The following is a 24,443-nucleotide window of genomic DNA, read 5'->3' as shown; positions in this document are numbered from 1 at the left end:
CTAAATTCACCAGGAATGAGAAAAAGCATTCTTACAGACAACTGAAAAGAGACATAGCTACTGTTCCCTCTAAAATAACTAAAAAAAGGGAACCTCTAGCCACCACTGCAAGATCCCAATGCAGTTCACACACTTTAAGGATAGTTACTATTGAATTATCTTGAAGGGTATGGGAAATTAATCCTACTTCTCTCTGATTTTATATTAAAGCCACAAGGATATCCAGATGGCAGAATCAGCTCTCCATTTTTTGATGTTTTTAAATCTGCCATTTTTCCTCTCAAGTTTCCTGGTACTCAGCTGTTCTGCTTCACATGTCCTAAACTTCATTTCTGCAGCTGTGTTGTCTTTTCAGATGCCACATTTCCTATAGAATTGAGATCAGAAGCTTATTATCTGATCCAATACTGCTGTAATTAGTGGAATAATGATTTTCTGCATTGTGTTTTCCTTCTAGTATGTAGTAAGTATCACAGCTTAGGTATTAGTTAGGTACTGGTAGGTAAAATATAACACAACCTCTGGGTTTACCTAAGTTTTTGACTATAAGAAATTTTCTGCAACTGTAGAAAAAAATGTTCTGGATGATCTTAATAAATAAATAAATTAGAATTCTCTAACTAATCTTACATCAAGCCAGCTACTCAACACTTTAACAAGTAGATTTTCAGTGTGATACGACAGCATGGAAATCCCAAAGACCAGTGGAATTCATTTAGTATAAAATCCTCCAGTGAAATGCTATTGAATGGGTTTGTGCACTGTCATCTCTGAATAATGAATGAAGTTCATAATTCAATGCTCATACACAGTTCTTTGCAGGGTCTAATAGGAAACTAACACAGGTTTTATTAAAAAGCTAAGGGAAGCCTACAAGAATTTTTTATAAGGCCATGTAGCAATAGGACAAGAGCTAATGGCTTTAAACTGGAAAAGTATAGGTTTAGGTCAGACATAGTAAGAAACTCTCTCCTGTGAGGATAGTGAGACACTGGAACTGGCTGCCCAGAGAAGTTGTGGCTGCCCCATCCCTGGAAGTGTTCAAGGCCAGGCTGGACGGGGCTTGGAGCAACCTGGCCTACTGGGAGGTGTCCCTGCCCATAGCAGGGTTATTGTAACCAGATGGCCTCCCAACCCAATCCAGCCTATTAACCTATGATTAAATTACTGTATTTTGAATGTTGTCATGTTTCTTTCCTGGGAAAAAACACTGCAGTGGACGCAATCTATTCTTGTACTGTTAGTCTTGCTATGTTTCAATACCAAGTAATAGCATATTACTTAAGGACAGGATTTTCAGTATGGTCTAAATCCTATTGATTTGCAGTAAGAAAGCTCCATTGTATACCCTTCTCCTGTTACAGCCCTCAGCTACTGCAAAGATGATGGCTGTTAAAATCTGCAGTGACCTGAGAGTGACTGAAACAAACCACCAGTTACTAATAAATGCTAAACAAAGCCAATCATTAAAATTGTACAAGAGACTGAAGAGACGTGCAAGAGGCATACAAAGGGCAATCTCCTGAGCACATGAAAGAGATGAAGATCCTGCAATGATCAGTTAGTAATTACCTCAAGACAAAAAATATCGACATCAATCAATACTACCCATCCAGCACCCCACACTAATGACTGCACAGCTTTCCATACCTACACACAGCTGTTTGAGAGTTTGATTTTCTGTTCTGCAACTCATTTGTATATTTGTTTACCTCAAGTTGAGGGGTTACATGGCCTTTATCACATAGTATGTTAGGACAGCTTTTCTGTAAAGCACCAGGAGCAATCACCTAGGGATGACTATTCATAATGCACCATGACCCTTCTCCTGCCACGTGCCCACAGCCATTGCTACACAACGTATATTTAAATTTATGTGATGGTTGCTAGATAGAAAAATTAACATCCACTTTAAAAAAATCTAACCTGTATGGATTCATAGATGGTAAAACTCCTAGTTGTGAATACCTATGACAAAATTAAAAGTGTTTCTATAAAAAGCCTTGTAAACTTCCTTCTTTAGCACCTTCAAGTGCTGAAAGATATCCTCTCATCATGCATCTTTCACATACACAGGCAAGCTAGTGATCTCTGAATTTATGTGATATTACCACAGAATCACAGAATGCCAGGGGCTGTAAGGAACCTCTGAAGATCATCAAGCCCAACCCCCCTTGATGTAGTAGGACCAAGCTAGGGCAGGTCACTCAAAAATGGAAGCCAAGGCTTGTTCTCATGTGGTAAATTCTCATCACAGTGTGGAATGAATTCAGTATATACTGAGTTATATGTTGACAGACAGGAAACAAAACAACTGAAATGATATCTGCTCCTCCAAGTTTTGTGTGGAACACTCATCTCGTTTAAAAAAACAGATGCACTTTCTTAATCACTTTGTGAGTAGGCAGGAATGGTGTGGAAACTACCACACTGACTTTCAGGTCCTGCTCTGGATCCCAAAACATCCCAGTTTCACTCTTGAGAAGAAACACAGTGTATATAAGTACTAAGTTATTCTTGCACTGTATAATAATGGTATGAAAGATAAGTTCATAGATAAATCACCTGACATTTCAGTAGACAGGCATTATATGAGTGACTAGTACTGAAACCTACAGTCAAGATTTTTAGGTTTTATTCTCAAGTCTGATGCCTTTCAACACAAGTGTCATAGAAGATTTTGGAAAATCCAAAGGAAAACTTCCACAGATATTAAAATCAGTATTCATAAGACTTCAAACCAATCTATAACCTCATTTATTCACTCTGCTGCTTTTTACCTGTGGAATACCAAAAGCATACAAGGGTATGCTTTCTTACTGCCTGTATCAGAAAGATAAAAAACCTGGCTGTTGCAAAGAATTGGCCCATAAACATTTTATCATTCAGGTTTCCAGTTAACTTACACAAATAGCATTAAAGTGAAAATTTTTGAAAGATACTCAACTTAACAATAAAATTCACTATTTATAGCCAATACCTATATTATAGCAGTAAACTTCACATACTAACATAGGTGCAAAATGGTGTCTGCAACGCCAAGCATCAAAGCTTCTTTAGCTTGTCATAAAAGGCACTTTTTGGGTATGAAAATAAAAATAAAAATAATTTCCCTAACTATTTTTATTTTTAAAAATAGGCATACAATCAAAACCAAACATGATGGAAAAATAATGTTATTAGATAATAATTGCCTGTCTCATCTATTTCCACAATGCAGCAAAATTTGGTCATGGTGAATAATTTTTACTGTTTCATCAAAACCTGAAAGGATATGTTAATTTTGGTTTCTTTAGCCCTAGGTTACTCAGAATTACTATCATATCACATACTTAGTTTAATTCAAAAGCTTTAAAACACTACTGCCTGCACTACTATTCTGAGTTCATACACGTACAAAATCTCATTAGAGATGCTTTTCTATTAGAAAGTCAATTTAGCATTGTAATTGAACACAAGAATCCAGACATTTGAGGGTTTACCCTCAGATGCATGTTTAAATATCTTACACTCCACCAAGAGTAGGGGTGATTTGACTGCTGTGTCAAATAACCATGACATACACAGATGAGGTATAGTGCAACACTGAAAATAATCCATTATCTTTGTTTACAGTGAATGGGTTATCTCAACAATTCCACAATTAGAAAAAAATAGACTCAATTGGTATAGAAAACTATGTAGAAGCACACTGTAATATTCACATGAGATGAACTATAAAGGAACCCACCAAAAAAACTACAGCTTTTTCACTGTAGGTGAAACAGGTAGAACAATCTCATGTGCACAGCATATATTAAGAGACATGAAAATTTCTTCATTTAATTTATATACCATTAATTAAAGACTTGCTTATGAAATAACTACTGTGGATCAAAAAATCTACCGCTATTCATTGTATTCACATGTACTATGAAAATATCCATTTTCTTTGCCCAGAAATTATCTATGAAGAAAACTGTAATAGCCAGAGGGAAATTTCAGGCTGGAAAAACAAAACAAAATTACATACAAATAATGCTTGAACAAGTAAAAATTATTTTGCAAAAGGAAAGGTTAATATTTAATATTTAAAATTAGTGCTAATGCTTCAAGAAAGGATTTTTAAAGCATTTTTTTCTATAATCAGAAGATCCTGCTGGAAGTGATAAAGCTGATTTAGACTAATGATGGTTTCATGCTAGACTTCCACGTTACTTCGTTGAAAGTTAAAATAAAGTTCTCCTATATATCTGGGTAAGTTATTATTCTTGCTTTCTTGTTCCAATGATGGTAGAAGAAACCATCAACAAGGAGAAAGAATAACTTGGATAACCATAAAGCCTTCTGAAAAAGCAAAGAATTTGGGAACTCTACCTTCAACAGTACCTTAAAGGTCTGAGTGGAGGAACTTCAGAGGAAGTCTATGTGCTGCCAATGTAAAGCACATAATATCACTGCATCTTGCATTTCTTCAGGAGATAATGAGCCACCTCTACATCAAACATTAAATGAAACAAACCACAGCTCCTTGAATTCCTTTATATTTCAGGAACAGACATGCAACCACGAATTCAAGTTCTACCAGCTTAAATTAAATGCATTCAGTATTTGACAGGTCTAAGAGTTAACAAATCAACAAAGTCAGATGTCATTTGAGCTACAAGGGAGGTTAAGTATCAAGTGTAAAATAAGGTCTTCATTTTCATATTTACCTTTAGGTCCTTTGAACAACTTGATCTCTACCACGGTCTCCAGTATAGGGCGCCTTCGACGAACGTACAATCGTACTATGGAGCCGGCTTCTTTCAGGGCCTCCACAGCTTTGCTGTGTGAGACTTCGGAGACATCAACCTCATTCACTCGCAAGATGCAATCGTTGACCCTGCAAGAAAAACCCACAGATACTGTCTGAATGCTTCAGCTGTTGCTTTGGACCAGAGTTAAGTCAGTAGTGCTGCAAAATGAAAAACATTTTGAAGAACTTCATTGGGAAGTCGCAGACTTGATGTGATATGCTGCACCAGCAGTGAGGCAGAAACAACCCTCAATCCCTCCAAAAGACAAACCTGACTCAAACAAAAGTCTGCCTGATCACCCACAACTACCATCCTCCTTCATACACTGGGGTTAAATTCTATAGAGTGACAGAACTAGGTAATAAACAACTTTTAAGTCTCTGCAGACTTAATTAGACCACTTTTTACTAAGCAACAATATAACTGAGTCACAAAATTCACACTGCATGCTATTAGTACTGCTGTTGATTATAAGGAAATCAGTTGATTTAATTTACTGCAGCGACTAGTAATTGTTCAAATACTTTCCTAAATCTCTCATACTTCTTCATTAGAGCCAAAGCATTCTAAGTTGTGAAAATAAAAATACTGTCATACAAAAAGCAGAGAATTTAATATAGAATGCTTCACGCTAAATAATTTGAGTAAATATCATTATTTACATTTTCACCACTGACTGACTGTATATTTACCCTCCAAATGTCTAGGTTAGAACAGTAGTCTTACCTGACAGATTTGTCCAAGTTGGAAATGAAATCTATACCCTGAGAGCACTAAAACCCATCTCCAACGCATCAGGCTAAGGACCAGCACTGGGTGGACTGGGCCACCCTTCTTTGCAAATGAGGGTAAGTGCAGAACACAAATTGCAAAGAACTTTGATGAACTGAGATTCTACTGTTTCTATGTGAAGTACATTGCTTATGAGATCTCTCTAAGTATTTTGGGTACAGAAGAAAAAGACATATGTAAATCAAAGTGTCCTTGTGCATGGCTGAAAAGACAGTAAGTGAAAAAAATATGGGTCGCTAAAAATATTCCCATTTCTGCTATGATTCTATAAAGCTCAACCATTAAATGTTACTCTATAGAGCAAAACACCACTTGAACTGGGTATTGCTCAGGACCCTTAGCATATGAATGGAGAACAAAGATTTACCAAAAGTTTATCTGAATTCTGAGAATGTAGGATGAATTTTTGTTATTTTTTGTACTGCTGATTCTGCTTAAAAACAAATTAGAACAAAAAGAACACAACTGTAGGAAATGAAGGCTGTTACCAGCCTTTTGGAAGAATATTTACAGGGGAAAATGTTGATAGCAGCCTGCATCTGACAACTGGTCAGACTTGGAAAGGACACAAAATAGATGATTCCCTTCTGCTAAAAAGTAATTTATTGCAAGTCTTCAGTTCTCATTCAATTGATAGGTTTGCTTCTTTCCTTCAATACTAGAAGTATAAAGTTGCCAAATGTTTAATTCTGTGGTTTGGTTGTCAAATTAATAAGTGTTCTAATATAAATGGGTTTATTTTTTTAAATAAATTATTAATACATCCTGCTAGAGCTTCCCACTCAGAAACATAGTTATGTCAAAACTGCTATTCTGTATTCATACAGCTATTAATAGAACTATATGTGATTCTTGTTAAATTTATGACTCGTCATAGATGAAATACAACTGGCTATATCATGCTTAATGAAAAACTATTGGCTCCTGACAGCTGGATGGTTATGAAGATGAAAAGGTGAGAAAAGATTGTAGAAACAGTGGAAAGCAGGATTGAATCTGTTTTGCTTTTTCATGCCGTGTAACCTGCATGTATAAATTCTAATATAAAAAAAATAAAAATAACTGGTATTATCAGATATCCGTATCTACATGAAACATTTCACAAAGGCTTTCATCAAATGATGCCTCCTGTTAAGGAAAAAGCATGTCTTTTGCAGAGAGTCAATAAAGAACATGGAATTAACTGGCCTCTTAGGGGCAAAATTATTTTGCCCTTGCAAACAGCTCCTCAAATTATTTTCCCAGCTTCATTGAGATATTCATGTGACAAACACACTGCAAAAGTGTATTCCAGTCAGAACATGGATTCCTTTCCCCATTTATTTCATAATATTCCTAATTCCTGCAAATGGGTATGCACTGTATAGAAGTTTACTTCAGGCACAGTTTTGGACCTGCACCAAGGAGAAGATCTGCTTTATAGTCCAAGGTAGTAACACAAGTTGTACAAAAGAGATCTCTATAGTTTCACCGATATCTACAAAAATCCAACACAAGAAAATTCAGGCAGGAGGAAACTTGTTCCAGCAAGACTTTCCTTTTTTTCCATAACAACATACCTTACATATGTTTATTCAATATTAAGGCATTTATCTAACAGTCTCAGCACTCTGAAATTATTTAAATCTATTCAGTCATCCTGAAAATTCCTAATTAATTGTAAAAGGTTCTAACAAGACAGAAAGCAGAAAGGGAAGTTGTATCCAAGCTATGGCTAATGACTTTTGCAACAATTAAGACACTAGAGGAAATTTTTTCTGTAATCCTATACAAAACCAACTAAAATTATTCTTAAAATATAGCACTTTAATTGCTACAATTTAACTATAATCTCAGTGTCTGCTGATAATACAGGTTCACAGAGCTCTTTACCAAATTTACTCATGTTTCAATGAAAAGCAACATGTGATCAGAAATATTTTTAATTTCGTATGTGCTGTGCTGAAAAAAAAAAAAAAAAAGAAATTGTGTTCTAACCATATTTTAAAAAAACATAAGCCTAAAGCAATACTCATGCTTTTAGTTCTTCAAACAAAGAGGGACATCATATCTCAGTTCAGCACAGCATATAGGTGATTAATATTTGAGACAGAAGTAATCCTGTTTCTGCTTCAGCCAAAATACTCAAATGGGGACTTAGCATTATGCCTATACTTAAATACTGCAGAATCACCCTTGCAGGTAACAGCTGAGTGAAAATGAGTTAGACAGCTCTTCCCATGGCATGCTGTCTCATCTAAATACTTTTAAAAAATGGATACATTCTAGAAGACTTTTGCAGACATTAGGAAGAAATTCTTCAGTTTGAGGGTGTTGAGACATTGGAACAGGTTGCCCAAGGAAGTTGTGGTTTCCCCCTCCCTGAAAGTGTTGAAGGCCAGGTTGGATGGGGCCTTAAACAACCTGGTCTAGTGGGAGGTGTCCCTGCCCATGAAGGGGGGTTGGAACTAGGTTATGTTTAAGGTCCCTTCTAACCCAAACCATTCCATGATTCTATGACACTTGACTGTAAAATACAGAACACATGCTATAATCATGCCATGAAAGTTAGGAATTAAATGAGAAATATGAGAGAGATTTTGCTGTAAAGGGTGAAGGTCAGGGACACAGATGTTTGCCAGTAGTTATCGCTGTCTTCAAAGCATATAAGGGGTTGAGCTATTAAGGAAAAATGCTATATTTTAAGAGGGTTTTTTTTCCCAAATTTATTCTAAACCTGAACACCTTTATTTGAGTTTCGAGTTTCATGTTCACTGTTTTCAAGAAACTGTGCAGACATCCCTGAAAAGCTGGTAATAGCTTCGGTCAAGTTGCAAGTAAGCACAAGCAAAATCCTTAGGAACTTAGAATAAAATATGCAACAGCTGGTAATGATAATTCATAGAATTATAGACTGGTTTGGGTTGAAAGAGACCTGAAAGATCATTCCAAGATCTATTCCATAAGATCATGTTGCTCCAAGCCCCATCCAACCTGGCTTTGAACCCTTCCAGGGAGGAAGCAGCCACAGCTTCCCTGGGAAACCTGTGGCAGTGTCTCACCCTCTTCACAAGAAATAATTTCTTCCTAATATCTAATCTAAATTTATACTTTTTCAGCTTAAAATGGTTACCACTTGCCCTATCATTACATGCTCTTGTAAAAAGTCTTTAGAAGGTGCCATAAGGTCTCCCTGGAGCCTTCCCTTTTCCAGACTGAACCCAAACTCTCTCAGCCTCTTTTCACAAGAGAGGTGCCCCAGCTCTCATCCTCTTCGTGGTCTTCAACTAGACTTGCTTCAAGAGGTCCATTTCCTTCTTATGTTTGGGGCCCCAGAACTGGACACAGTACTCCAGATGAGGTCCCACGAGACTGGAGCAGATAGTGGAGAACTCCTTCCCTATTCTGAATTACCTATTTTGTGCATTTGTTCTGTGTAATTTGGTGCTGTGAAGAGAAAAGCAAAGCAGAGTAGTATGGCAGCAAAGAACCTTAAAAGGCAAAACGGTCCTGCCAAGAAACATTAGCCCACCTGCAGCTACATAAAGGAGCAAATTGACATCATCTATGGACTCAAGAACAAGGGAATGATCTGTGCTCCATGGGGCAATGTCATAATATTAAAAACTGCAGTAATCCATGTGTCTTAGATATCATCCAGACATCTCATCAGTGTCTTGCAGTCCATTGCAGTCCAGCCTTGCTTCACACAAATACATTTATCATGCTTTCTATGCCAGAATGGTCAACATTAATAGATTATTTCTAAGCCTTCTCAGTAAAGCTTAAATTGATATGGACTTTATTAATTCTTTAGCTGAAGCTTAGAGATCAAGATAAAAATACTGTTACTAAGGGAGAATCACTGCAAAGCTACAGTATATGTTAGGTATATATACACCTCCATATCTCAGTGTGGAGGTATCAACAAAAGAGAGAAAAGGACTAAACTTTCATTTTGATTTTTTGCTCCTGTTTTGCCTAATCTTTTTAGCCAAAGTTTCCCTATTAAAAGGTTGATGCTTTCTTCCAGAAGTTACAAGAACATAGCACTTTAAGTAGGAACAAAAGATTGTAGGTGACAAGCTAAAAGGACTAAAGGACTTATTATTATTCTTTCTTCAACAGATCAGCTAATAATAATATGGACACATTATCTGATCCCAGGAGAATCAATCTTTTTTTTGTTAACCCTATACACCCTTACTATCTCATGGTAAGTAAAATTTACAGTATATATAGGACAAAAAAAAAATTATTATTGGTACTGGCCCATATAATTGGTTTCCAAGAGGAATAAATTATTTTTTTTAATTTCAACTAAAAATTCAGAATAAAGGACCTCAGATTTCCTATGGCAGCCTTCAGATCTTTCTTTCTAATTATAGAATATAGTGCTAAAACTAGATACCAACAATATAATATGTACATACCACAGGGTATACTGTTTCTATAGGTATAATGATCCTTAGACACATGATCCAATTTCTATAGCAAATTCACATATACCCTGAGGCCCGTTTCTGACACCGTAAAGTCCTATAAAACTACTGCTATGTCCAATCTAAAACAAAAGGATAAAACGTAGCAGCAGAAGAAAACTTCTGGCTATTTCTGGAAGCTAAGCAGGAGCTTATGAAAATGTTTGATGTAAGCAACAGCCAATCCTAGCTCAAAATTTGAAAATTATGTACTTTATAATGAAATTCCAAATAATTTATAGAGTGGTTACTGGCTGAAAATAATATTGATATAAATTAAGACTGGGGGGAGGGCAGGACAGGGCATAATTCCTGAATACTACAGGAGAATTTGAGTTGAATTTCATAAAAATGTGAAACCCCTGATTTTGATTTAAATATATGTGCAAATATTGGTACAATAAAATGATAACCCAGCTGTACTTAAGATGAAGGCACTATCTGAATTATCAAATCTAACCTGTGCTTCTATCAAAAGCAGAATTGTCTTTGCTTGTAAGGAAAGTAAATAAGGACTATAAACACAATGTTGCATTTCTGAGAGAAAAAATAATCTTTCAGTCTTCTGAATTCTTTAGTAAATAGCATTAATCTATAAAATTAAATACATGGAAATAATTATAATCTTTTCTCCCAACATGCTGACTTAGTGCCAACTCAACACTTCGTGTGCAACCTTGAGCAGGTCACCTAAGTTCTTTTTTTCATAATCTTCAAACAGAGGATTAAAACCCCACCTGCTTTCCACTTCCTTTGTCTATTGTTTACTGTCTAAATAAACTTTCCAGAGGAGAGCCTACACCTTCTTGGCTCATCATCTCAAACAGGGACTAACCCTCAGTGCAGCCTCTAAGCATACTCAGCACAAAGAACAGATAACCAAGAAAAGCCTTTTCCTGGCTGCATTCACCCTTGTAACCAGCCAGTGAAAGATGAAGGACAAACAACTTCCACCATGCACAAAGTTTGTGCAGTGCATTTCTGCTTGTGCAAAGACTGGAACTGAACTATTGCACAGCATTCCTGAAAGCAAATACAACCAAGTGGATGTTTCCTCCACTGGCAAACCAGTTTTGGGGTGCTGATGCTCAGGAGCCTGAAGGCTGGAGTATGGCTGAGCCAACAAGTTTGCCAAAAAGCAGTGTGAGTTTGTTTAATGCTGGTGCTGTGCTTCTGCAGCCTCACAACCCCGACCACCAACCAGCTTGCTTTTCAGCCCAAAAACTAAAATAAAAAATGCTACAAATGTTTTTTGTTTAAACATATGTGTAGATTTTACCAAAACGTAAAGGAAACACAGTTTGGTCTTCAGTATTCCACCAGACTTCAGCCCACAGCTGCTGGCATCAGGTTTTGGAAGGTGACCTGAAATGGTGTTAGCTGCTCTGCCAGTTCATTGTTTACTCCTTCAAGTATCTGCTGTGATCTTGGCATACAGAAGAGCCACCTATCTCTCAAAGAAATGTCAGTCTTCAGGATGTTCCTTCCTAGGTGGCAAAATGCAAAAGAAGCAAAGAAGCAACAGAAAAAACCTGTGCACAATGGATCCAGCTCACTCTTTCAGACTTTCAGACTGGTGCAGTGTCTCAGTCACTGTTCTGATCCCAATTCCAGATCCATTAGCTCAACAAAGTCCTAGTCCTTGTCCTCCAGAAGGCTGCATGGGAAAGCAAAACCTATGAAGGAAATTCCTCCTTTATACACCAGGAATCCAGATGGCTTAGGAGGCAGAACTGTCTAGCTTAATACAGTCAGAAATCTCAGATCACATCCAGAAGGACTGAAGGTCACGTCAGTGTGACTTGCAGGTGTTCTACAAGAGAACTTTGAGGCTTATTTCACTTGTAGAACAGAGACTATAGCTCAGTTTATCAGGCAATAACTCAGATTTCAGAATATACTTCTGAAATTCAGAATGTGCTATTGCCTGAAATGACTGTGTGTTTCCATATCCTGTTAATGACATGGTCTTGCTGAGACCAGACACACAACCCTCAAAGCTACCAAACTAAGACATTTATATTTATTTATTGTTCTTTGCTATTGCTTTAGTTATTGGCTTTTTAAAAAACAGCCATCTTAATGAAATGTCAAAATATTAAAGGTTCTGCATAATAGTAACTGTAATTGAAACACAAAAGGCTGGTAACAATATCAGTGAAATATTAGTGGAGCAGCTCCTTCTCATACACAACATCTCTCTACCCCTCTCCCTATGTTTCATTTATTATTCTAATTTCTATTTTTGAAGTCAGAAACAGATAGCATACTGCACTCTACAGTTAGTAAAAGACCCTGCAGACTTTAAAATGTTAGAAGAAAATATATTTAGATGTTTGAGTATGTTCCTATTTGTAGATTCACGAGAGGACACATCAGCAGTTACTTTTTTTTTTTTTAAGGTCATAAGCTCAGCTGTAAGACTTCACTCGAGGCACAAATTTGGCTAAAAAAGCAATTTATATGTTGTTTAAAATACTTCAGATGATTTCCGCATTCTAGACTAGTTCTGTGAACTTCCTGGGGCAAGGCTCTCCTTCAGTTAACCCCTTCTGCCAGACATACCAGATCCTTTCACCCTTTTAGGCAGTGTGCCTTTATCACAGGGTGTCTGTTTGGGAGTGTTTATACACAACTCTTGGTTAAAAATACCCATCAAGCTGCTATTTAAAAATCCAAGAGGGTCTGACCCCAAAGACAGCTCATATAATATCAAATTGATCTAGTGAAATCCCATGCACGGATATCCAAGCCATCTCAGACACTGACAGAGAGGATAAAGCATGGAAATCCACACGGATCAATGTTTTCCATGTGTCTACAGTCAATAGCCACAGGGAAAAGGCCATATTAATGCAGCTCGGTAATGTTGAGTTCATTCAGCACTAGCACAACCTGCCATGCAGTGACTGATTTCAAGAGTGGGCACATTAATGGCTACCAACAGGAATAAAAAAATAGGAAAGATAAAAGAACAGTCACAACCCTGCAGTGTAAAAACCTCTCCCACAGATTAAAATCAGACCTTGGCTCCTGGCAGCAGGATTGCTGCAGAGACACAAAACCAGGCAGCAAGGCGAGATGCCCATCAGCCAGGCTTGTGAGGGAGCCACTCAGCTCAGCCTTACCAGCCATATCCCTATGGATCACCCAGAAATCAAGCCCTTTGAATAAAGGAAACACTACAGCCACTGTTACCTGTAGGGAAGAGTGGAGTGAAAATGTGTGGAGTAAGGTGTTCACTTGTAGAAAAGATAAAAGCTATGTGAAGCCATAATCCAGGTGTCCATCTACCTGCTGTTTCTTCCCAACAGTGGCCTTTACCAGATGGTAAAGAAAAAGGTTTAACACAATATTTAACCAGAATATATTTTCAGCTGATGACAACTTCAGACCTTCCAGAGTCAAAATTACCTTTTTTGTTTGTTTGTTTTTCATTTAATAACCCTGGGTAGATTCTTCTTACACAAATATGTTTAACTGTTGTCAAGACTCACATAAAGTTCTTAACATCCACAGTGTTCTCTGTAGATGAGTTCTACAGCTTTGCTATCAGCTCAATAAATATCTCCTTAGGGATATTTCAACTTGCTGCTTATTAGTTTCATCTGATATCCCCAAATCCTTTGATTAGAAGAGACAGTAAACACTCGTCTCTGGTCATTCAGTTTCTCTCCTGTAGTTAGGAAACAGGACATAATCTCTTACTGCTTGTAACTGATTTTTCCTCATAAAAAGAAAGGCCCTGATGTAGACAAACTCTTCAAGTCAAAGCCATATAGCTGAACTACTGGTAACATAATTTAATTTCAGAGATGGAAACACCATGACCCATCTTTCTATTTATCTGAATGCCTCTTGGCTGTAACACCTACAGATTTATAACTGAACTCTGAAAAAAAATTGAGTTCAGGTTGAACTTGTTTCCATTATGTTTTTTCTTGACAAAGATGACATTATTTTATGCTGAATAAATTTTCCAGTCAAACCAAAAATAAATTACATAACAATACTCTTTGAATTAAAATAAAATTGAATAAAAGCTTTGACAGTTAGTGAAACAAGAATCAAACCAACAGTCTGCTGTCTTATTATCCAATATCATCTCCTAGAAAAACATTTTAACTACCTCTGCTTCCATCACTGAAGCTGTTGTACTTTTTATAATGTAATCCTCTTCTTATATTGCAGTGAAAACCTCCCATCATTTGGGAAAACATCCTCAATCACATGACTAGAAATTATGCCTCGATTTAACTTGAAGAAATCTTTAAATTTATCACAGAAATTTTAATAACAATAGAAACTAATTCCAGTGTCTGTAAAAGTACTACTGAGCAGTGCTAAGGACAGAAACCCTGGTCCATAACCTCTACCTGGCTCTCAAAATAATACGCTCAGTGTAAGGCTGCTGTGACCCAATTAACATTTACTTGTTTTGTGGAAGTGAAACAACTTTGGAAGGAAAGAATGAAAACCACTGACTTCATAGCACCCCAGTTTACTTCTGACTCCACTGAGAGATGTGGGGTCCATTCCCCAGACAGAGAAACATGGTGAATGCAGGTTCCCCTTCAGAGTTGAGTCGAAAGGTGATTTTGCCACTACTTTCCTGCATGAAGGAAGTCCTGACTTTTCCCTTTGCCACTGAAAAGCAATTTGGACCTCCTCTTGTATCAATAAAAAAGTTTGCACAGCTTTAGCATAGTATTCTGAAGTCTTTTTAGACTTCATTTTTTTTTATAGCAAATTTTTATGCACTGATGCAGCCAGCACTCCAACAATTATAGAGTCAAATATTATTAGAACAAATTATACAAAAAACAATTATAAATCAAATAGAGTATAATTTAAAGAAATTGACACATGAATTGATATTTTTCAAGAATCTACTTCTTCCAAAAGCACTATGCATCTATAATTTAAATTGTTGACAAATAAATAAAGTAATAAAAAAAGCCAACAAAACAAAATAAACCCACCAAACTTGGTAAACAAGTTTTTAAAGTGGCTTTAAGATGCAAGAAATGTAACTAGATATTAGGGAAAATAAATAAATAAATAAATAAAATTAGGGTGGTAAAACACTGGAACTAGTTGCCCAGAGAAGCTGGAGATGCCCCATCCCTGGAAGTGTTCAGGGCCAGGCTGGATGGGACTTGAAGTAAACTGGTCTAGGAGGAGGTGTCCCTGCAACATGCAGGGGGACTGGAACTAGATGATCTTTAAGGTCCCTTCCACCCCTCGCCAGTCTATGATTCTGTGAAGCAGTTAATCTGAGGCAATTCTTAGCTGTAGGAATGACTTTGTTACTAAAATTTCAAAGCCAATACTAATTGCAAAATCAGTAACTTGACATTATTATCTGAAGCTATATAAAACCAGAAGTTTCATAAACTACATGAATGCTCACTGCATGGTATTGATGTGGTATTACTTAAAATTTACTCATAATGACCTCATGCAACATGATCAGTAATATCCTGGAGCTAAAAATTATTGTAAACTCCACATCAACTCCAAATGCCATTCTCTACATCCTCACCTTACCCCCATACAGTTAAAATTTCTGATATCTACTCTAAGTTTGAGTCAACATCAGTAGTACAAAAAGGTGCCATTGTTTTGTGTCTGATAACATTCAGAGGATGCTTCACAGACAAACCCAATACTGAGTGAGGAGAGAAGCGAAACTCCATTTGGTTAATGTCTTCCAGAATAGCCTCTCTTCACTTACTCTGAGAAGTAGTTATTAGCTGATGGAAGCTCATCTCACAGGGTGTAGCTATGTGGCTTTGTGGGAGTAGTAGCTAACACCCACTTAATTTGCACATAGACTCCAGCATAAACTTTTAGAAAAGTCAAGTCAAAGTACATCTCTAAATGGAGGACCTCTCCTTTTTTGCTTTTTTTTAAATTTTTTTTCCCAACAAAATCATCCTGAAAGCAGAATATCCTGTTTCTGTATAATGCTTTTGGAGGTACAGCTGTTGTAAATCATTTATAATGAAATTATTTTCTGCAGCATCAAGTCTTCAGTTATTGCTTGGCTAGCATAACTCAAGGCAAATTAACTCTCTTTTGCTAGGTAAGCCACACCTACAGTAATTTTGAACAGAGTTTATTATCTTTCACTTCACACATTATTCCTTTTAAAACGTCCCCTGTGTTAGATAGACTCCTCTTCCCCCAGCATCATCTTCAAGCAGAGTTAGGGACTGTGCTAAAACGTATGTCAAGGTAAAGCTGCTGGGTTGGGGATGAGCCCTTGTTCACACACTAATGTAAAAAACCACATCAAAACACTTTTCTGGCCATAGAAGACCATTTTGTACTTAACAGACCTGAGATTCCTACCTTAACTTGCTGGAAATCAAGTATGACTTTACTAAAAACAAGAGATTTGAAGTTGTGCAGAACAGACACAAGCAAGTGATCCAGGCCAGTAGCTCTGCCAGTTAAAGTCAAAAGTCACTAGCCAAATGCCCTGTTACTAATTGATCAGCCGGTTGGCCCAACAAGTTACAGAATCACAGAACTGTCAGGGTTGGAAGGGACCTTTGAGATCACCCAGCTCCAACCCCCCCCCCCCGCCAAGGGCAGGGACACCTCACACTAGATCAGGTTGCTCAGAGCCCCGTCCAGCCTGGCCTTAAAAACTTCCAGGGATGGAGCTTCCACCACTTTTCTGGGCAACCTGCTCCAGTGTCTCATTGTGTTCATCTTTTTGTTTAAATGTTTGTGTTTGATTGGGAGCTGGTGACAGCGAGGGGCCGGCAGCGGAAGCGGCGTTAGGGACAGGCAGGAGAGGGCAAGAAAGGGGAGGGGGAATAGAGAGGGTGGGCAAGACGCTGGGGCTGGCAGTCCCTCCAGAAGGCTTCCCTGAAACAGGCTTTCAATTTGTGTCAGATTTTCTTTATTAATCTATTTCACGGGCTCTAAAGGAGCTACCATTTCCTTCTTCTATACCCCCCTCTCAAAGTCAAATAGTTTCTCCCACCCTCTGCATTTCTTCTCCCTCTGCCTTTCTTATCCGGCTCGATCCTCAGTTTGTTATCCTTTTGCTCTTACCACATTTTTCCATTCCTCCGTCCGTTCTTTTAACTCCCCAGTTATCCTCAGTCTCTCTGCGTCTCGTCTCCCGCCACTGCCATGTACGATGCTTTCCTGCTGAAACTACTCCCACTTAGCAGCCGGGGACCGGACCTCCCAGCGCATCCAGCGCCTGTCGGCGGCGCGGCTCGGTCTGGGCGGCTCTGGCAGCCGGCGGAGGCTGCAGCCTCTAATGGTGGCCAGAAGGGAAACTTCTGCTCACAGAACGAGTATTGATGTTTGCCCTTCAAAGTCAGAGACCGAAGTGGGACAGCGAAGCGAAGAATGAGAAAAACGAGGTGTGGGGTGTTGTGAGAGGAAGGCGTTGGGATAAAGGAAAGAGAAAGAAAAACAAAACACTAAAGTCTGAGATGAATGAGGGCACCAGGAAGCTGCAAAGCTCCTCCCAGCTGCAGGGCTGCTCTGCAGGTAGTGGAAGATGCCCCAGGCCAGGCTCCGTAGGTGTGGTAGAAGGCAGGGACGGCTTCACAGCCCTGACTTACCCTCCGAGCCGTCAGGTTTAGCTGGCTCCGGCACCGCGGCGGGGCTTGGAGGCCCAGAGCCCGGAGGAGGAGCAGCTGCCTGGGCCCAGCATCCACGAGTCCAGCCTGGGTAAGGAACAGCCGCTTCCTTGGGACCGAGATAGGCTTTGCCAGCTAAGTACACCAAACCACTCGTTTGTTCCTCACCTCTGGTTAAAACCCTCCCAGCTGCCACTAGCGCTGTCTGAAGCGTGTTCAGGTTTGTGCAGGAAAACCAGTTACAACAGATAACCCAGAAGGCAATTCCAGATTCAGTGTTTTTACAAGCACTTTTCATCTGGTGCTCTCAAAGTGCTTTGCAAATATGAGCTCGTTTAAGCTTCACAACAATCCCCACAAGGCAAAGATAATGATCACTATAGCTATTTTACAAATGGGAAAACTTTAGCACAAAAGAAGAAAAGTGTTGCCACAGATCAGGCATAGCAAGTTGAGAACAAAACTAAGCAGTCCTGCCTCCCAGGCGCTTGCACTAACAAGCAGAAAACCCTCCCATCTGCTCTGATTTGATTGAGAATATCTATTCCAAACAAAGGTGTAGCATTAAAAAATATGGAGGAGAAAACATGTAGTTCAAGTTTGGTGAGAAACTTCAGTAGCTTCAGAGCATCAATTTCATTAGGCTACTTGTTTAACATAGCTGTAACTTTGAGTAGAATGCAAATAGGCAAGTAGAGAAGAAAAAGCTTTTTTTTTCTAGTTATATGATTCAGAGCAACATGCATGATGTAAGCAGCACATCCAAACAAAGTACTTACACATCTTGAAAATTTGATACTAAAGCTCGTATGCCATGGGGAAATAAATTTAAAACCCCTGCTCTAAATCCGCACCAAAATCAGGACAAAAAATGTGACAGCAGTGAGGAGGCACTGTCATAAAATACGCCTTGCCTAAAGTCTGAAAGTCCAGGTGTTTATTCAATCCACAGCAGAGAGTTTTGACAGTGTATGAACAGTCTCACTGTGTATTAGTGGGTTTGGCTGTCGGAAGCAAAAAGTTGAACAAGATTTTTCTTAAAAGTTTTAGGATCAGATATTTTCTGGTTATAAGGAACATAACTTTTTTTATGATAGCTGAAGTCAGTTCCATTTTTGTCCAGAATCTTATTTTCAAATTAAATGAGAGTTGAAGGAAATGAAGAATTCAGCAGTACCCCTGAGGGTTACACCTGTCGAGTACAGGAACAGATGTGAAATATTTCTTCCTTGACTAACACCAGGCTCCATAGAGAGCTGATGATTTCTAAGGTATGTAACCACAGAAGGCTTCTTACTCCAGATAAATTATCACTGAGCTATTTAAATTTGTAACTGCAGTAGCAGTGCAAACATGTTGATGAAATAATCACTTGGATTTGGCTGCATGGGTCTGTTCCGATGCTTCCTCACTGCTTCTTCACTCCAAGGCATTGTAATTTCAGGCAGGATGGTTACTAAAAGAACTCTTGGGAGAGAGACCTATTAACCAGTTCAGTACCAGTGCATGAAACACCTAGTGCAATGGGCAGTATCTCCCTGCAGTGTATCTACAGTCTTAACAAGCTATTGGCTCAAGTGGTGATCACAAGCAGTGGTTTCAATTAGTGGAGGACAGCACAGAAACTTATAGTGGCAGGAAAATGATCCTTTGTGTTACAAAAGAAAACTTACATGCTGTCCATCAGTGCTATCTATGCAGAGACCCCTAAAAATCTCCAGTTTCAAATTCAAATTTGTCACCACAGACTAGGTACCTTTTTCTATTCCTATTCATTAAATTCTATTATCTTTACCCGATAATTCATTTCCCTTTCTTTTCTTGCAATGCATAAGAGAATTTTTACATCCTAACAAATTATGTTTAAAATAGGAAAAGCAGAAATATAATCAAATTCAGAGACATGCTGTGGCTCTGCAATACCAAATAAGGAATGCAAATTCCATACAGGAAAAAAGAGAAGGATTCAGCTTAGGAAAAGTGAAGTGGTGTGAAGCAATGAAGAAAAGAAATACATGGTAACATATTCTAGTGATGAAAAGTCACATAAGTTGATTATTTAAAGCTTAAGCCAGTGTAAGACATATTCAACTTTTAAAATAATGTATGAAAATTGGATTTTGATTTTGTGACCTCTTTTTTCATGTAGATCCCCTGTAGTAATTCTTTTTCTTTTTTTTAATTCCACATCAGCATAAAAAAATGTTACACACAGATACACAGACTAACAGAGTTAATAAGATAAACTTCTTAACACAAACCAGGATGGAATGAGCAGTCAATAATTCATGATCTAATTTATGACTGTCTGCAAAGCAAGCATGTTTTGCCTAATGGGGTGAATGCTTCTTTATTAACTTACTACTAAATATGTACTGAACTAATAGTATTGTCAGAGGCCTGTAAACACTGAAGATATGAATCAGTGTTTTGTGGCAGCTCTGTGATTATAATAACATCCTGAACAAGCTGCACACCACTGCAACGCTCATAAACCTGGGACTGATAGGCTTAATAGAAGATTAGAAACAAACAGGGACTCGGGCAGTGAATCACAAAGTTCCTATTTTGATATGCAGTGATGGTGGAATAAAGCCAGTTGTCCAAGTTGCATTAGAGATCCATGACAGACTTGTAAAGGACATCATCTCTCCTGGGAATAGCTCTTCATGTTAGTCTGAAACAGCCTCTGTTGGTTTGGGGTTTTGGTTTTCGGTTTTGCTATTATCACTCCCAATTCACATCTTAATAAGCACAGAGCTCCACACAGATACCAACAGGCAACAACTCTGTTAGTGGGATTTATGTTTCAGATTTTACTTCAGAGACAAAGCTCTGTAGGCAGAGCCCATGGGGCAATGACTGAAAGGGGTCCTTTGTCTAACCAGCTCTCAAGTCCAGAAGGGACTCACTTCTGTTTCCTCTCCTCTGTCTTTATTCCTTTCCAGGTAAACTGCACACAACAGTTACAGCAGTGTGTTTCTTAATTCCAGTTTTCAAGTTTGAACAAATACCATAAAATCGCAATAGTTCCTCTCTGGTTCATCTTCAGTGAAATGTAGAAATACTTTTAAAAATTGGATCAGAATGCAATCTTTTAATTTATTTTTTGTAGTTTTATGTGTTGGTTTTTTTTAGCATGCGTGAGAAAGAGCTTTCTTTTCAGAGTTCCTCTCTTGCTACGCATGCCTGAATAAATTTATAATCCTTTGGCACATCATAGTGGATTAGTTGATGACTGAAGGGAACACAAATTAATTTGTTTAAAACCTTTGCTGATAGGTATTTAACTGAAGCCTGTAAGGCACAGAAATAGGTATCACTATACTATTCCAGGCTTTCTCCTTGATTTACTAGATGACTGAGGGGCAAGTTATTTTGGTCCTTGTGTCCTACCATTAGCATGTATATTATGTGTCTTTCCCCACACCAAAAGACTTTGAGAGCTGGGGGAAAAAATCGAGTGGGTCTAATTACTACAGTGATGGTAGGACAACACAGCATACCTTAAAAATGCTGCAGTTTCACAATCCTAAACCTTCTGACAAGGTTTACAAAGGGAAGATACACACTGCACAGCCTTATTTTTTAACAAATGGTATTCAGAGAGCTGATGATTCAATTTCTGATTAGTCTGCCATAGGTAATTCACAGTCAATTACTTTTCTTAATGTGTTTAATCTCTCCTTATAAATGTTCACACTTTCAAGGAGGAAAAAAAAAAAAGAAAAAAAAAAGTTTACAAATTGAAACAGACTGGAAACCAGTTTCCTAGAAGAAGGAATGAATGAAATAGGAAATAGCTACAGGTCTGGGCAGCTTACCAGGGCAATGTGCCTCCAGGCACAACTGCTTTCATCCCTTTGACTCACCCCTCACTCATATCAACCCTCTTTCCTCTGGAGTACAGCTGAGTCTCAAATATCAAAATAACCTTTGGTAAAATATTAACCCTTGAAATTCAAGCTCAAGGCCTCCCAAATCTATCTTACAGTCCTGCAAATAAATTAATTCATATTCACATAGGCAGTAATTTAATTTTTGAATTAAGGTTCAGTAAGAGTCCTGTGACTGTGCAATTGGTATAAAATATAAGATTTTAATCTTTGTTCTAGCACGGCTCTTTTATTTCTTTTTTAGAGCCAAAGATCTTTTAAAATTCACGTTTTCAATCTTGCCTTCAAAATCCAATGAAAATGATATATTCTGATAAGGAACTCCTATATAGAGTTTTGAGGAAAATACCTCCATTGGAATTGGACTGTGAGAAAGTATAAATAGAGTATCTTCTGATTAAAACCAGTTTTGGTTAATGATTGTTGAAAATAAGTTGATATTTCATGTGTCTGTACTTCACTTCTGTACTTCATTGTAATTGAAATATTTTAATTTTACTAATTTTTTTCTAGTCAGATTGTACCACTATACTGTGCTTCTAGTTCCATAATCTGATCGCTCTTGTTTTCACATGAAGAATTTTTTAGATCTGTATTGCCTTTTAGAAGCCAGAATTTCACTTATGATCAGTAAGTGTCAATAGAAGGAAATGCTGGGATATATTCTTTGCTTTATCTTGGTAAATGAGCCAACCACTGTATTTTTTTCTCTGACATGAACTCAAAAAAACCCAGGAAGGGCCCTGAGCCAGAAATTACTGGAATTCTTTTTCTTTCAGAGAGTAAAAGAAATCTAAATTCAGAAGTTCTTTATTAAAAAGTAGCCATTTGCCTGTGGACAATTGATATTTGTGAGACAGGAGAAGGTTTTATGCATCAAAAGTCTTGAAAGATCAAATAGTAGAGAGAAATCCCCCTTCAGCTCAGTAGGAACTATTGCTACTTCTGGATGGTTTATGTTTCTGTCTGTGACTGACTTGAAACTAAAAGCTTCAAAGAAACATTGTATGAAGTATTCAGAAAAAAACATGATTTTCAGTTAGTCCCAATTATAGTATTGTCACATTTAGCTAAATTAATGAAATCCTAAATTAAATCTTTTTTATTCCATGAAATTATTTACCATATGTTATTTATTATATATTAAATAATTTTCTGTATATAAAGTGGACATCAGAAAATATGCCACAGCTTTCTGTATTTTGTGAGATAAGGAACTTGTGCCAGTGTACTTACTTAAAATGTTTTCCCAAATCAGAACTGTGAAGTGTATTGGTTCTTACACTATTTCTAGAAGTCGGTGGATTTCTGGGAGGGCAGTATGGAAACATAATAGTTACTACTTCCTCAGAGGGTGCAGCAGAGGGGGAGGTACTGATTTTGCATGAGGAAAGAGATTGAATCTGTGTGAGGGTAGGTTCAGACTGAACATGAGAAAGATTTTCCTCACTGAGAGTGTGGTCATTCCTGGCTCTCCAGGGAAGTAGTCATGGCACCAAACTTATCAGAGTTCAAGGGGTGCCTGGACAACATTCTTAGTCATGTGGTTTTGTTCTAGGTAGCAGGGAGGAGGACTCAGTGATCCTTATGCATAGCTTCCAACTTGGGATAGTCTGTGATTCTGTGGTTAATATTTGAAAGTTCAAGAAGACTTTCAAAAGCAGGATTCTTTTATTAAAATCAAGGTAGTGTAAAGTGGCTGATAACATTCACTGTATTTTAATTATTGTTGTAGATATGGTGAAGTGTCATGAAGTAGCATAAACCCCCACAAAAGTACTGTTTTCTACTAAAAGGAAAAACCCTAGGCACTTAATCACATCCTTTCCAGTCTCACACACAGGTTTTATGTATAAGAATAATATACAGAATCAGAAACCAAGTAAGTTTGCAAAGGCCTTTTGGAAGTCATCTAGTCCAACCTCCTGCCCCAGGCAGGGCCAATTTGAAATTTCACATGACTCAGAGCTTTGCCCAAATGAACTTTGAATCCCCCTGAAAACAGATATTCCATAACCAACTGAACTCAGAGTCACCATGCCTTGCTACCTTGCCCTGGTTTGATCCAGGATAGAACCGATTTTATTTCTAGTGATTTTACTTTCAGTTAAGCCTCTTCTAAGTAGCTGCACTTGCTGAAATTAAGAGCAAGCTTCTCAGTCAGTGTTTCCTTCTAGGACTGATAACACTAACTTCTACGACTGATAACTAAAAACAATGTTTTTAGTTATGGCTGGAGAATGGTTTGCAGAACCAAGGCCACTGCTGAGTTCTGAGGAACGTATTATGCTCTGGAAAGAAAAAGGAAGTAAAGGTGTCACAGCTGCAATGCTCCTCTGTGCAATGCTCCTCTGTCTCATACTTGTCAGTATAAATTTGAGGGATCACAAAAGTAAAGCCCTCTTCATCCAAGGCCAGTGTCTTGAGAGGACTCCATCTGTTCATCTGCTTTTGATCTATATCTGTGCCCTCCAGAATCAGTTGTGTTCCTGCCTCCAGCTCCTGTCTGCTGCTGATTCCAGGAGTCCAGCCTGGGACTTTTGCAGGGCCTGCAGTCTTGGTGGTGATGTGAGCATTACTGGGAGGAGGAGGGGTGTGTGTGTGAATGCAATTATTGCTTTTGTATATGCTTGTACATATTTCATAATTTTCCTTATCATCATTACAGTTTCATAAAAGCTGTGTAGTTTAGTTTACAACCTGTCTTATTCTTTCTCCTTCCCCTGTAGCTGAAAGGAGGAGTGTAATAGAGAGCATTTTGTCATTCATTTCATTGTCAGCAGTGTGTCAACTGTGACATACCCTCATTAAAAGATTTTTTATCCCCTCATACCTAATTGGAAATTCCCTTATTGCAACAGGTGACTGTTGCCTCAACTCCTTTTTCTGTGCATCTCTGCTGAC

General features: G+C 38.0%; 1 protein-coding gene across 27 annotated transcripts in view; it reads right to left on the bottom strand.

Annotated features, from left to right (window-relative positions):
* Positions 1–24,443, bottom strand: part of DLG2 (discs large MAGUK scaffold protein 2) — a 961,231-nt gene that overhangs the window by 306,777 nt on the left and 630,011 nt on the right. For 26 of the 27 annotated variants that reach the window (XM_071732357.1, XM_071732283.1, XM_071732535.1 and 23 more), the window contains one exon: positions 4,695–4,864. In XM_071732357.1, the coding sequence (XP_071588458.1) occupies positions 4,695–4,864 (170 nt within the window). Of the gene's footprint in view, positions 1–4,694; positions 4,865–17,101; positions 17,494–24,443 lie in introns of those variants that run through there. The other variant, XM_071732969.1, reaches the window with a different exon arrangement.

Source organism: Heliangelus exortis, chromosome 1 (genome assembly GCF_036169615.1).
Source record: "Heliangelus exortis chromosome 1, bHelExo1.hap1, whole genome shotgun sequence".
NCBI classification, from domain to species: domain Eukaryota; kingdom Metazoa; phylum Chordata; class Aves; order Apodiformes; family Trochilidae; genus Heliangelus; species Heliangelus exortis.
This window is presented reverse-complemented; position numbering and strand designations above follow the sequence as displayed.